The sequence below is a fragment of the Argopecten irradians genome, chromosome 2, assembly GCF_041381155.1.
Source record: "Argopecten irradians isolate NY chromosome 2, Ai_NY, whole genome shotgun sequence".
In the NCBI taxonomy this organism is placed as follows: Eukaryota; Metazoa; Mollusca; class Bivalvia; order Pectinida; family Pectinidae; genus Argopecten; species Argopecten irradians.
Genome location: NC_091135.1, coordinates 3,324,513 through 3,337,782, shown reverse-complemented (window position 1 = coordinate 3,337,782; position 13,270 = coordinate 3,324,513). Strand labels below are relative to the sequence as shown.

At 34.9% G+C, this 13,270-nt stretch overlaps 1 protein-coding gene across 1 annotated transcript; it reads right to left on the bottom strand.

Moving 5' to 3' along the window:
• Window positions 1-1,399: 1,399 nt before the first annotated feature.
• On the bottom strand, window positions 1,400-9,725 carry LOC138314159 (uncharacterized). The gene is made up of 5 exons (XM_069254334.1): window positions 9,385-9,725; window positions 7,780-7,919; window positions 6,559-6,671; window positions 5,829-6,044; window positions 1,400-5,458 (listed from the first exon to the last, which is right to left on the bottom strand). Exons 1-5 carry the CDS (start codon window positions 9,567-9,569, stop codon window positions 5,207-5,209), a joined length of 906 nt encoding a protein of 301 aa, XP_069110435.1. The 5' UTR covers window positions 9,570-9,725; the 3' UTR covers window positions 1,400-5,206.
• Between the last annotated feature and the right edge of the window lie 3,545 nt (window positions 9,726-13,270).

Genomic DNA, 13,270 nt, shown 5'->3' with positions numbered 1-13,270 from the left:
TTTTTTTTTTTTTTTTTTAAGTAATAATCACGTTCAACTACATATCTACATAGAATCATATTGGAATACATGCATTGCCTTTCACGTTAGCAGCACTTGTAATTAATTAATATTCACTTTAATACGAAAACTCTTTATTTGAATAAATCGAAAATTAAAATTGTCGACATTTGCCTAACTTTTAAATTTGGCGGCGGCCACTAAATATGTGATGGCCACTGCAAGTTATATTGATATGACATGGCACAGCCTAATCTTCGAATGTAACCCTAACAATGTAAGAGTAAAAATCATCCAGCATAGGCGAGAGTCAAGGTACGTAGCTGGAAGCCAACCATTGGGGAGTAGGGACTGATCAACCCTACTGACCGATAAGAATTGAAACCTTCGAAGATCAATGGACCCATCCTCGATACACCAGGGGTTACTATCACTGACGTTATATCCACCCCTGGACTATGTCATGAAAGCAGCAGTTATACTGGACTTTTGACCATCATAAATTTGCTCGTGTCACATCTTCAACTCATGCCATATAATTTAGTGACACCATCATTGGCGTATCTCTTACCATTTCGGAAATCCTTTGTTTACAACTTTAGATGCAGAGGGATAAAACCAGGCTTGCCCTGAGGCTGTTTCTCTGTATCCTTTATTGAAGCTTTCTTGAGGTGTCTACTCACAAAGACGTTATTTTTGGCTGCCAACCATCAATGCCTCGCTCCAGTCTTTCCCGGATGTCACCACTCTGTTATCGGCTGTCTTTCCTACTAACCACTGGATTACATACAACTGTTAGTGTTGCCGCTCGCCGTCGTCGTCATCAGCCAGAACCTTCATATCCTCGATACTCCAGTACGAAATACCAAACTAACAGCTCATTAGTCCAGGGGTGGATATAACGTCAGTGGTAGTACCCCCTAGTGTATCGAGGATGGTTCAATCCATCTTCGAAGGTTTCAATCATTATCTTGGAACTCCTCATGGTAGGTCAGTAGGGTTGATCAGTCCCTACTGCCCAACGGTTGGCTTCCAGCTACGTACCTTGACTCTCGCCTCTGCTAGATGGCATGCTCTCTCCTTCCTCAATTTCGTATTGAAGCAAATATTAAAAAGTTACAGTTGCTGCTAGCATGAAAGGCAATGCACATATTCCAATATGATTTTATGTATATATGTAGTTGAACGTGATTATTAGTTCAAAAAAAAAGAAGAAAAAACAACTGCTACTTGAACTTGATGTAGATATTTGCCAATATTTTTTGTGTGTAGTACAAACGACCAACACCAATATTGCTTGCAAAGCTTTTATTGAAAAATATCCGTATAAATCTGTTTATATAATTGTGTTTGAGTGGTCTTAAACTCAGAATTCATTTTGGTAATAAAAATAATTAATAATGAATATATACAGATTATTATTTTTTTTTATCTCAGAAATAATGATTTTGTTATAACAAACCAGATAACAACCTGATATAAATATATATTAATCAGTTATATAACATCAGTTATAATAAAATCCAGTGTATATGTATCTCCAGTAAAAATTGAATTCAAGCAACATCAAAACAAAAACAAAACAAAAACAATAAGAAACTAAACTATTTAGAATTCATGCTTTTAGAATAAACTGCTAACCCCCAGCCTCTTTATCGCTTTTTATAAACAATGTAAACAGTGTTGATTACATCTATATACATACATAAATTGAAAAATTTAATATAGGTTTTTGTATTTAAAAATGGATAAAATCTGCTCATCCTCTGATTATGAAATCTGCTCTTTTTTTCTCCCCAAGACAATCTGATTCACGAGATCCGAGAATTAGTTACAATTTGTTTTTTAGACCCAACGCTTTAAAAGGTCTTATAGAGATCAAAAATCAGTCAAATCGCTCTCTACATATTGTATAATAGAAGAAGGATAGACAAATAACTTCTACGCTTGGATTTAGCGGTGGAAATATTTCACTAACTGTATAGCTACTAATTTTGCGAGGGTCTTAATTTCGCTAAATTCGCGGGTCCATCCAAATTAGCGAGAATTATAATACCTCGCAAAGTTTATCAAAATCATCATGGCTTTAAATATTATATCCTGTTGTCTAAATGAAGCTTTTAAATGCTACTTAGATAATTCGCGAAAATATAACCCCGCGAATAATGGCAATACAATAAATCGCGAAATTTTGTGTCCTCGAAATTTAATAACTATACAGAAGTATTTGATTGTATCACAGATGTTATGACAACCTCCGATTCAGTTGGCTCATGTTCCGATGAACTTTTTCACCTGTATGTCAGTCCAGTTCAAATGCATGTGCTTCATCTGGCTACATCAACTGAAAACGACATTTCATCACAGCATGTACTTTTTTAATCTATCTTGTAGGCGAAATGAAGTTCTACGTAAAAGTATAGTGAATAGTGGTCCAAATTTCTATGAAATGACGTATCAGGTGATTTTTATCAGAATGGCCACAGGAATGCTTCTGACCTAAATATTCCTTTTCCCCTCTATATCTGCTCCCCATTGACCCTCATGCTTCCACACAAGGAATGTCTTCACATTTCTTAAACTGTCGCCAAGCTTTTAATATTCATTTAATAACAATAAACATTTTTAAGAACCACATAATGAGAATAATGTATTCTGAGCATGGTATCAACAATATCATCAACATGAACAGGCTAACAAATATAAAAATACAGACAACAACAAAAATATAGAAATACAGACACAAAAAATATATAGAACTACAGACACAACAAATATATATAAATACAGACACAACAAAAATATAGAAATACAGTCACAACAAAAATATAGAAATACAGAAACAACAAAAATATAGAAATACAGACACAACAAAAATATAGAACTACAGACACAACAAAAATATAGAACTACAGATACAACAAAAATATAGAAATACAGACACAACAAAAATATAGAAATACAGACACAACAAAAATATAGAACTACAGCCACAACAAAAATATAGAAATACAGTCACAAAAAAATATAGAAATACAGACACAACAAAAATATAGAAATACGGACACAACAAAAATATAGAAATACAGTCACAACAAAAATATAGAAATACAGTCACAACAAAAAATATAGAAATACAGTCACAACAAAAATATAGAAATACAGACACAACAAAAATATAGAAATACAGACACAACAAAAATATAGAACTACAGCCACAACAAAAATATAGAAATACAGTCACAAAAAAATATAGAAATACAGACACAACAAAAATATAGAAATACGGACACAACAAAAATATAGAAATACAGTCACAACAAAAATATAGAAATACAGTCACAACAAAAAATATAGAAATACAGTCACAACAAAAATATAGAAATACAGTCACAACAAAAAATATAGAAATACAGTCACAACAAAAAATATAGAAATACAGTCACAACAAAAAATATAGAAATACAGTCACAACAAAAATATAGAAAATTGATATTTTGCGAAATTGGCAAATTGATAATACCAGCAACATATAGTATATTACATCTAAATCTTAAGACACTTTGTAAAATTCGTATTACCAGAAATTATTTAATCTTCATTTGAAAATTGCCGTTAAACTGTGATGAGCCTAATCACCTTTTGAACAACTGGACATTAACATTTCCAATGAGAATAATTAAAGATGAGTATATTTAGTCACCACGTTCTCATCGTCAGTAAAAGCCTCACGTGAAGAGTATTTAGATTTATCAGGAGGGATATAATTGGTAAACTCTTTGACAACATTACAAATATTGCTGTTCGATTATTTTGTTTTACTTTTTCAAGCAACCTGATACAGGTGTACGATGCAAGCGTCTTTGACCAAACCATGGCAAGACAGGACATTCCTAAGCAACACTATATGCTTAAAATGAAGTGGAGTATTGGTCTCGTTTGGTAGGATGACATGTAATCTAGCTCTGCTGTGCTACTTTTTGGGATAATTTGATTCAGCTGTCGTCTTGGATTTCAACAAAATATTCCAATTAAGTTTCTTGAAATCAGTGCTGTACCGGGTACCCCTAAAATGATTTCGCATACTTATAATAACATACTACTATAATCGGAACACATTTTAGCAGTAAAATCTTATTGCGCTTTTTATATTTTCTGTATGTCGTTTATATAGCCATTATGTAGATAGCGCTAATTCCTCACTGCGTTAATTTGTCCACAAGCCTTTTGGCGTTCAGATGTCATTGTACCAGATAAGTAGGTTATCAGTGCGTTATCCTTAACACCTACACCAAAGTAGATTCAGAGGAAAAGTAGAACTCAACCAGGCCCCTTGCACATCTTCAAATTATCAAATCGTCAAATTTTCATCCTCAAAATACGTGCCTATACCAAAACTAGTGAAAATATATCGATGTCAGTTGCTACAAATAATAACATTTCACAGAACTTTCACCTGGATTCTTTCGTGAAAATGTTGAACATTTTTTTACATGTAATTAATATTCTAAGCTGAGGCTGTTACTGTTTAGAAATCTTAAAAAAAATTACCTCTTAATCTGGGTTAATATAACTATGTATAACATTGTACATGTACAAATGTCTATACATTTCTCTCAATACCTACGGGTTCATGCGTACTGGCTTATGCCATGCAATACTGTAATGCATGCTTCGTGACGTCACTGCGTCAACAAACTTACTATTTTCTCGATGAATTTTAACGTATCAAGTGGATTTGCTTTTCAAATATCAAACAGTTTTCATGTTTGAAGAATTGGCGTGCGATTGCAGATTTCTTCGAACTTCTTTCTCAAAGTGGCGGGCTATCATAATTGAAAAATTGCAACAAACTATCGAGAAATGAAAGAAAATATTATTTCAAAGATGGATATAAAGGGTAGGAATATTCTTGTATCGAGCAAGCCTCGAGTTTTACTACATTAAGTGACCCTCGAGTAGAATATCCCTTTCTTTCATACTAACATGCATTTGTATGAAAGAGTCGTATAATTTCATGATGTCATTATTTTATATACACAAAGCCATCTTATGATATATAATAAACAATAAGTTAATGTATTGTAACTTGCAATGGGGAGAGCGTTTTAAAAAAATAGATATAATCTGCTATAAACGACGACAAAATATACTTTTAAACCAAATTCTAAACTGGTAAATGCGGTTCATTGACGACTCGATATTATTACAGGGTCTGGTCAAGTTCGTCATTCGATAACAGTTCAGAACGCTTTCGAGAAGGATGACCTTGCCGAGGATGACCTTGACGTTGACCACTCAATGGCTGTGTTCTTCTCTGTGGGGCTGATGGGTTTGGTAAGGCACATCGAATGCGGTTCGAGACGGTATGAGTACGAGTACGTAGTAACGTAATAGGAAGGTTACTGAAATCTTGCTTCTTATCGATGCACGTCACCTTCCTGTAGAGTTTGTGGGCCTACAATAAAACATGCAAATTTTAATGTATGACTAAAATACGTATAAAATTGTTTCCAACATTTTCTATGTTTTGTATTCTCATACACTCTACAAATATTAATGAAGTTGAATTGGGTTATTTCGGTATGTCTCGATCTCAGGATCCTAGAGAAATCATTCCCACATTGCCTTAATTCCACCAATATACTGTACTGGAGGCAACAAGTACTTTCGATTGACATCGCCAAATATACTTACCACACAACAGGGATCTCTCGAGTAGCATTACCATATATACTTACCACACAACAGAGACCTTCGAGTAACATCGCCATATATATTTACCACACAACAGGGACCTCTCGAGTAACATCGCAATATATACTTACCAAACAACAAGGCACTCCAATTAAAAGGGAAGGTGGGCAGAAGAGATAGCATAAGCATAACATAGTGCCACAGAATTCTGTCGATGGTGTCGAGCAGTTGGTCACCCAGATCGTCATGCTGCCATAGTCGGTGTTATAACGACTTGTTAAACACCCAGCCTCCTCTCTGTCGACATTTTCACTGAACCACTGCTTCATGCTTGCTCCAAAATTCAGCTATAATGAAATTTTGTTTTTAAATAGGTTAAACTATAACGTCCCATGTTCCAAGCGATATCTATCATTATATTAATCTCTTGATAAAAGTAATAGGTAGCTATAGTCTACAAACACACGAAATAAAAGACTTTAAAATGTTAACCTCAAGAACTAAATCAAAAATAAATCACGAACTCACATCAAATAGAAACATGTAAAATAACACGCAAAGAAACGCTAACTTAAAGATTTAAAGCAAATTATTTAAAAAGACATACAACTGTACCTATAAACGAACCTAACATACACAACAAACATTCCAATATGTTTTACATTTAAAACAACAAGAAAAGAAAACTTTAACATCACAACACTCGGCATTTTACAGATACAACCACAACGTCAAATATGTTAAACAAACAATTTAAAGTAGTACTCACTACACGAAAAAGTCACTTAATCCCAGATATAAACATCACAGAACAGGGCATCGACATACTACTACACATAAATCCACATACCATCCTCTTACCTTCAGACAAAAGTTCTTTCCTTCTTGCATGTACTGCATGGCCTGAACTAGTCTGTGAGTCAGTAGCTGCCTAATCCTTGGGTCCGTTGTGTTAACCAACACCACAAAGAAGCCTGTAAAACAAAATCGGCGAACTCACCAATGTTAAACTTATCCTGGAAATAATTCATAAAGGGACAATTCAGTCTAAGAGTACACGAAAATTTGCACATAAATAAAAAACAAACCATTTCTCAATCGCTCTCATTGCTCAAATGGCTCTAACAGTAGCATGTTTACATTGTTAGTTGCAGATGATTTTAGAAACGCAGCCATACAACAGTGTGTGATCAAGCCTTTCCTAACTTAGCATTTCTATGGAGCAGCAGTCGTATAAGGCAAGATAGAATACCCTCTAGTAATCGTAACAAAGCAAAGCTCAACTCCCAGCTGCCAACACCAAACGTTTCACAAGATTTCACAATCAAACTACCTTCTTTTAACTAGCAGAATATCCAATTTTTAAACAACTTTTCCGATTCAATAAGTTGGCAGACTATGTAGGCCAATCGTGCAGACGTGTACACTATGTCAAAAGTGTTTATAAATGCGATTCATCGATATTGCAGTCAATTACAATATGAAGGAACGATGCACTCTACAACCAGCTGAAGAACCTTATTTAACGTTTGTCCCATAAAACAATAAACAGCTAGAGCATATAATCTAATGTTAGTTTCATATATATGTTAAATGGCTGGAACATCTAATTTGGTTTGATTTTATTAGTTAAACGTCCTATTAAAAGCCAGGGTCATGTAAGAACGGGCCAGGTTTGTTGGTGGAGGAAAGCCGGAGTACCTGGAAGAAAATCACCAACCAGTGTTCGGTAACTGCCCCACATGTGATTCAAAATCGCAACCCAGAGGTGGGGGCTTGTGGTAATACCTAAATTAATGTTAGTCCTACATACAAGTTAGACATCTAGAATACCTAATTTAATGTTAGTGTTATATACAAGTTGGATAACTGGAACACCTAATGTTAGTCCTCCATACGAGTTAGAAAGCTGGAACACTTAAATTAATGTTAGTCCTATATAAATGTTAGACAGATGGAACACCTCAATTAATGTTAGTCATGCATACAAGTTGGCCCCTATACTACGTGCTGATACATGGACATTAGTACCAAGATATATGTTAAGTTGATTTGTTGTTTCTGGTACCTGTGGGTACTTACCTGTTAATCTAGCACCAATATTGCAGTCCATCAGCTGTTCCGTGCGCTGGTACGCAAGCTCAGTATCGAATAACATTGGCTTGTTCAACAGTGCCTTGGTCAAATTATGCAGTTCTTCTACATTCTTTACTTTGAACTCTCTGCAATACATGTTTCAAACACAATTAATCATTTTACTTAAAGGACAATTGTGACGCCACCCATTGTTTTTTTCTAGTACAATATCCATAAGAAACCACATACCTCACCGATAGCTATCCAAAATGTTACCTTTATCAGTCCATTATGCACCTGTAGCTGTCAAATAAGTTTTAACTTACTGGTCAGCTACAAGTAACGGCTTACCACTCTATGTCCCATAGTCATCCAAAATGGCAATCAACCCTAATGTAAAGAATACAAAGTGATTATAGATATAAATCGTATATCCAAACACTTTACTATAAAAGACAAATTCCAGCACGAATATCCGTTGAATCCACATATATATAATTTCCACGATTTCTACACTTAAATAACTTTGTGATTGCTTTCCAGATTTATGTATAATCTCATAAATATTGATAATACTAATTATTTCCGTATATTGCACACCAGTGTATGTATACAATCAGTAGTGAAATCATTCCACAACTTTTCATTGTATGTTTATTTAATTTGATTTCTAATATAAGTGGAGTCCATATTTCCAATATATCAAGAAGAAACTTTAAACATGTTAAAAAAGTTGCATCGAAATCTCCTGGACCAGACAATATACACCCCAAATTGTTAACAGAATTGGCTGATGTAATAAAAACACCATTATGCTATATTTTCAACAGTTCGTTGCAAAATGGGAAGGTTCCAAACAATTGGAAAGGAGGCCAAATAACAGCAATCTATAAAAATGGAGACACCCGGGAACTAGCCTGTCAGTCTTATAAATAATGAATCATCTGGAGAGACAATGAACTAATTAAACACCAATATCAAAGGCAGGTCAACAGTATTACACCTTCCCAAGGTAATTGATAACTGGACAGAAATATCGCGTTTTAAACAACTCATACCTCTTGATTTGCAGCTATTAATCCATGGAAGTAATGATTTATCAGATGATGTAAATACACATATACCAGAGCACCCAGAAATACATTATTGGTACAAACAGATTTTGAAAATTACAATCCAAATGCCCCCCTCTCCCTCTCTTTATTAGTAGACATGATATTTATTGTAAAAATATTATTTTTAGAACAAATTCTAGTAAATGTAAATATTAAAAAAAACAAAAAAAAAACACAAAATGATAACGAAACTTCCTTCCCCTCTCTCTCTCTCTTTTCTTTCCCCCCTGTCTCTCTCCCCCTCTCTCCCCCTGTCTCTCTCTCCCTCTCTCTGCCTATACATGTATTATTAGGTTTTATTTTCTCTTCTTTTTTAAAAATTTATTTTGTATTCCTTATATATTCGGCAAAACAGGCAGGTAGCGGACTAATTGCTCATGAAATCGACATCTGTCTAAATAGTAAATTTTGTGGCTCCCCTAAACTAACCACAGGGTTCATGTAGTAAAGGAGATTATAATTGACAATATCATATTAACTAGACACAATAACCAACCTGTGAATACGATCACCTCTCATGTCAAGAACTTTATCGGAATGGTGATTCACGTCCAGGTCTCCATCGCCAACTGTCGGGTCGAAGAGGTTGTACAAAAGTCTCGGACAAGCTTGAAACTGCGACGATAACATCGCAGTATATGGCGGCAGACCGCTGAGTTCTATTACCTCCTCAGTAGCCATTTTTGTTGGAAAAGGTCTGAGTTCCTTCTTCTAAAACCCAAAAGGTTGTGATGTGATATACAATGTACTTTATATCACTCACAAAAGGTTTTAAAATACACTGTAATTATTGTACGACACAGTTGGCTGGTTTGGGTGTTAATAACAACTTCCTAGTTCAGATGAGGGGCCCAAAGGAGGGGGATTAAACAACCTATACCTATAAACAAATAAATAATCAGTTGTGGGACCGCACAACGTTACACGGTGTGCGCACAATGTCTGTGGGGTGGGTACACGCAACGATGTTCATTTAGACGAAAGGCTATAATATGTAAAGCCATGATGATTTTGATAAACTTTGCGAGGTATTAATCTTCGCTTATTTGGATGGACCCGCGAATTTAGCGAAATTAAGATCCTCGCAAATATTAACAACTATACAGTTAGTGAAATATTTCCGCCGCTAAATCTAAGCGTAGAAGTTATTTGACTATCCTTCTTCTATTATACAATATGTAGAGAGCGATTTGACTGATTTTTGATCTCTATAAGACCTCTTAAAGCGTTGGGTCTAAAAACATATTGTAACTAATTCTCAGATCTCGTGAATCAGATTGTCTTGGGGTGAAAAAAGAGCAGATTTCATAATCAGAGGATGAGAAGATTTTATCCATTTAAAAAAAGTCTATATTAAATTTTGCTAATCACACTGTATTTTGTGTGATAATAGTATTTTTTTTTATTTCGTTGCTAAGTTTTCAATGTATGTATGTATATAGATGTAATAAACACTGCGATCCAGAGGCTGGGGGCTAGTAGTTTATTCTAAAAGCATGAATTCTAAAAAATTAGTTTCTTATTGTTTTTGTTTGTTTTTCTTTTGATGTTGTTTTAATTCATTTTTTACTGGAGATTCATATACACTAGATTATATTATAACTGATGTTATATGACTAATTAATATTATCATATTATATATTTATAAAAGATTGTTATCTGGTTTGTTATGAGGCCGCGGTGGCCGAGTGGTTAAGATGTCCCGACATATTACCACAAGCCCCCCACCTCTGGGATGCGGGTTCGAATCCCATGTGGGGCAGTTGCGCGGTACTGACCGCTGGTCGGGGGTTTTTCTCCGGGTACTCCGGCTTTCCTCCACCAACAAACCTGGCACGTCCTTACATGACCCTGGCTGTTAATAGGACGTAAAAATAAACAAACCCCATCTGGTTTGTTATAACAAAATCCTTATTTCTGAGATAAAAAATAATAATCTGTATGTATTCATTATTCATTACCAAAATGAAGTCCAGTTTAAGACCACTCAAACACAATTATATAAATAGATTGATACGATACGGATATTGTTCAATAAAAGTTTTGCAAGCAATATTGGTGTTGGTCGTTTGTACTAAACGCACAAAATATTGGCAAACATCCGCATCAAGTTCAAGTAGCAGTTGTTTTTCTTTTTTTTTGTGTGTTTAAGTAATAATCACATTCAACTACAAATCTACATAGAATCATATTGTAATACGTGCATTGCCTTCCACGCTAGCAGCACTTGTAATCAATTAATATTCGCTTCAATACGGAAACTCCTTATTTGAATAATTCGAAATTCAAACTGTAGACATTTGCCCAACTTTTAAATGGTGGCGGCCACTAAATATACGATGGCCACTGCAAGTTATATTGATATGATATGGCACCGCCTAATCTTCGAATGTAACCCTAACAATGTAAGAGTAAAAAATGTCTTTTCTATGTTAACAATAAAATGGATAATATTAATGCAATATCTAAATTGAAAATAATCAATCGGGTATAAAATTGTATGTCTTGGTTTTTAAATACAAAAACCCCATTTCGATCACAGATAAAGCATCTCGACCTCGCCATATTGGATCTAGTGGTACACTTCAGAAAATTGATTAAACCAATTTGGACCAGTGATTGGTCATTTTCTTTTCAACTAAAGTGTGACGAATACTTTCATGGGCAAAAACTTTGACCTTATCAGTCGTCATCTGTAACGTCGTTTCTGACTGGCTGAGACAATAGCGTGATGATTTCATAGAAAAAAGTCCCTAATGAATTTTTCATCAAACTTTATTTCCTCCAGTTTGAGATACAATAAAAATCGATAGATAAATAAAAAGGGAAAAAGAGAAAACAAGGGAAACGGTTCAATGAGTAAAAGATAAAGAGTAGTAGGTGAGCCATTACACTTTTGCACGAATTTTATGGAAGAAACGCGAAGCGTTCGCGATGAACCGAGCTGATTTCATCAGGAATGTCTTTCTGGTATATGTATGTTTAAATCTCTTGTAGCATGGGGAGACGTTTCATTATTTTACAGCATTCGTTGATGTATATATATCATCATACATGTATTTATCGTTAGAGAATTTAGGTAGGAGAGAGCATGCCATCTAGCAGAGGCGAGAGTCAAGGTACGTAGTTGGAAGCCAACCGTTGGGGAGTACGGACTGATCAACCATACTGACCCACCATGAGGAGAGATTCCAAGATAAGAATTGAAACCTTCGAAGATGGATTCACCCATCCTCGATACACTAGGGGGTACTATCACTGACGTTATATCCACCCCTGGACTATGTCATTGCAAAACTGTGTTTTGACAACAAATGATCTGTGAGTTTGGTGTTTCGTACTGGAGGATCGAGGATATAATGAACCTGGCTGATGACGACGACGGTCGAGCGGCAACACTAACAGTTGTATGTAGTCCAGTGGTTAGTAGGAAAGACAGCCGATAACAGAGTGGTGACATCCGGGAAAGACTGGAGCGAGACATTGATGGTTGGCAGCCAAAAATAACGTCTTTGTGAGTAGACACCTCAAGTAAGCTTCAATAAAGGACACAGAGAAACAGCCTCAGGGCAAGCCTCGTTTTATCACTCTGCATCTAAAGTTGTAAACAAAGGATCTCCGAAATGGTAAGAGATACGCCAATGAAGGTGTCACTAAATTATATGGCATGAGTTGAAGATGTCACGAACATATTTATGATGGTCAAAAGTCCAGTATGGCTGTTGCTTTCGATTTTAAACTTTTGATGAATTTCTTTCATTTTCGGTTATGTTATAGAGAATTAAAAATGGAGCAAACAACCAATGCAATATTTTTCTGAAGAACGACATTGGAAATAAGGGTAAAACTTCAAAATTGCAATTTTTCAAATTCTGGAAGGAATAGCCGCCTGTTACTGAGGACGTAACATACCGAGATAAATAGCCATCAAGTTTGTTTATATGAATGACCTTGACCAACATTCAAGGTCACAAGGGACAAATAACCTTAAATCTAGTTTGTTAAGAAAATAAGAAAAAAAATGATCTGATTTTAAAAATTAATAGAGTGTGCAGACAGGGCGACCCAATTGCACCGTATATCTTTATCTTATGCAGAAATACACGCAATTCGATGCAGGAATAATATAAAAATGCATGGTTTAATATTGAAAATACAGATATTCTACTAAATGCATACAACATTTTTTGACTATAGATGGAACGGAACACTCTCTGAAAGAATCATTACATGAATTGAAAGTGTTTGCATCTATTTCAGGTTTAAAAATTAATATTGATAAAACAGAGGTCATATGGATAGGTAGTAAAAAGTATAGCCAAGATACTTTCTTATAGAACTCAACTTACGATGGGGAAAAGAGAGGTTTACTTTATTAGGAA

Excerpts from the sequence above, each read along its gene's own strand:
- LOC138314159 (XM_069254334.1), bottom strand. The coding sequence starts at position 9,569 with ATGGCTACTGAGGAGGTAATAGAACTCAGCGGTCTGCCGCCATATACT. Across the intron at positions 7,920-9,384 it reads AGAGGTGATCGTATTCACAG|AGAGTTCAAAGTAAAGAATG; the intron begins GTTGGTTATTGT and ends CATGTATTGCAG. Across the intron at positions 6,045-6,558 it reads GAAAGAACTTTTGTCTGAAG|CTGAATTTTGGAGCAAGCAT; the intron begins GTAAGAGGATGG and ends ATTTCATTATAG.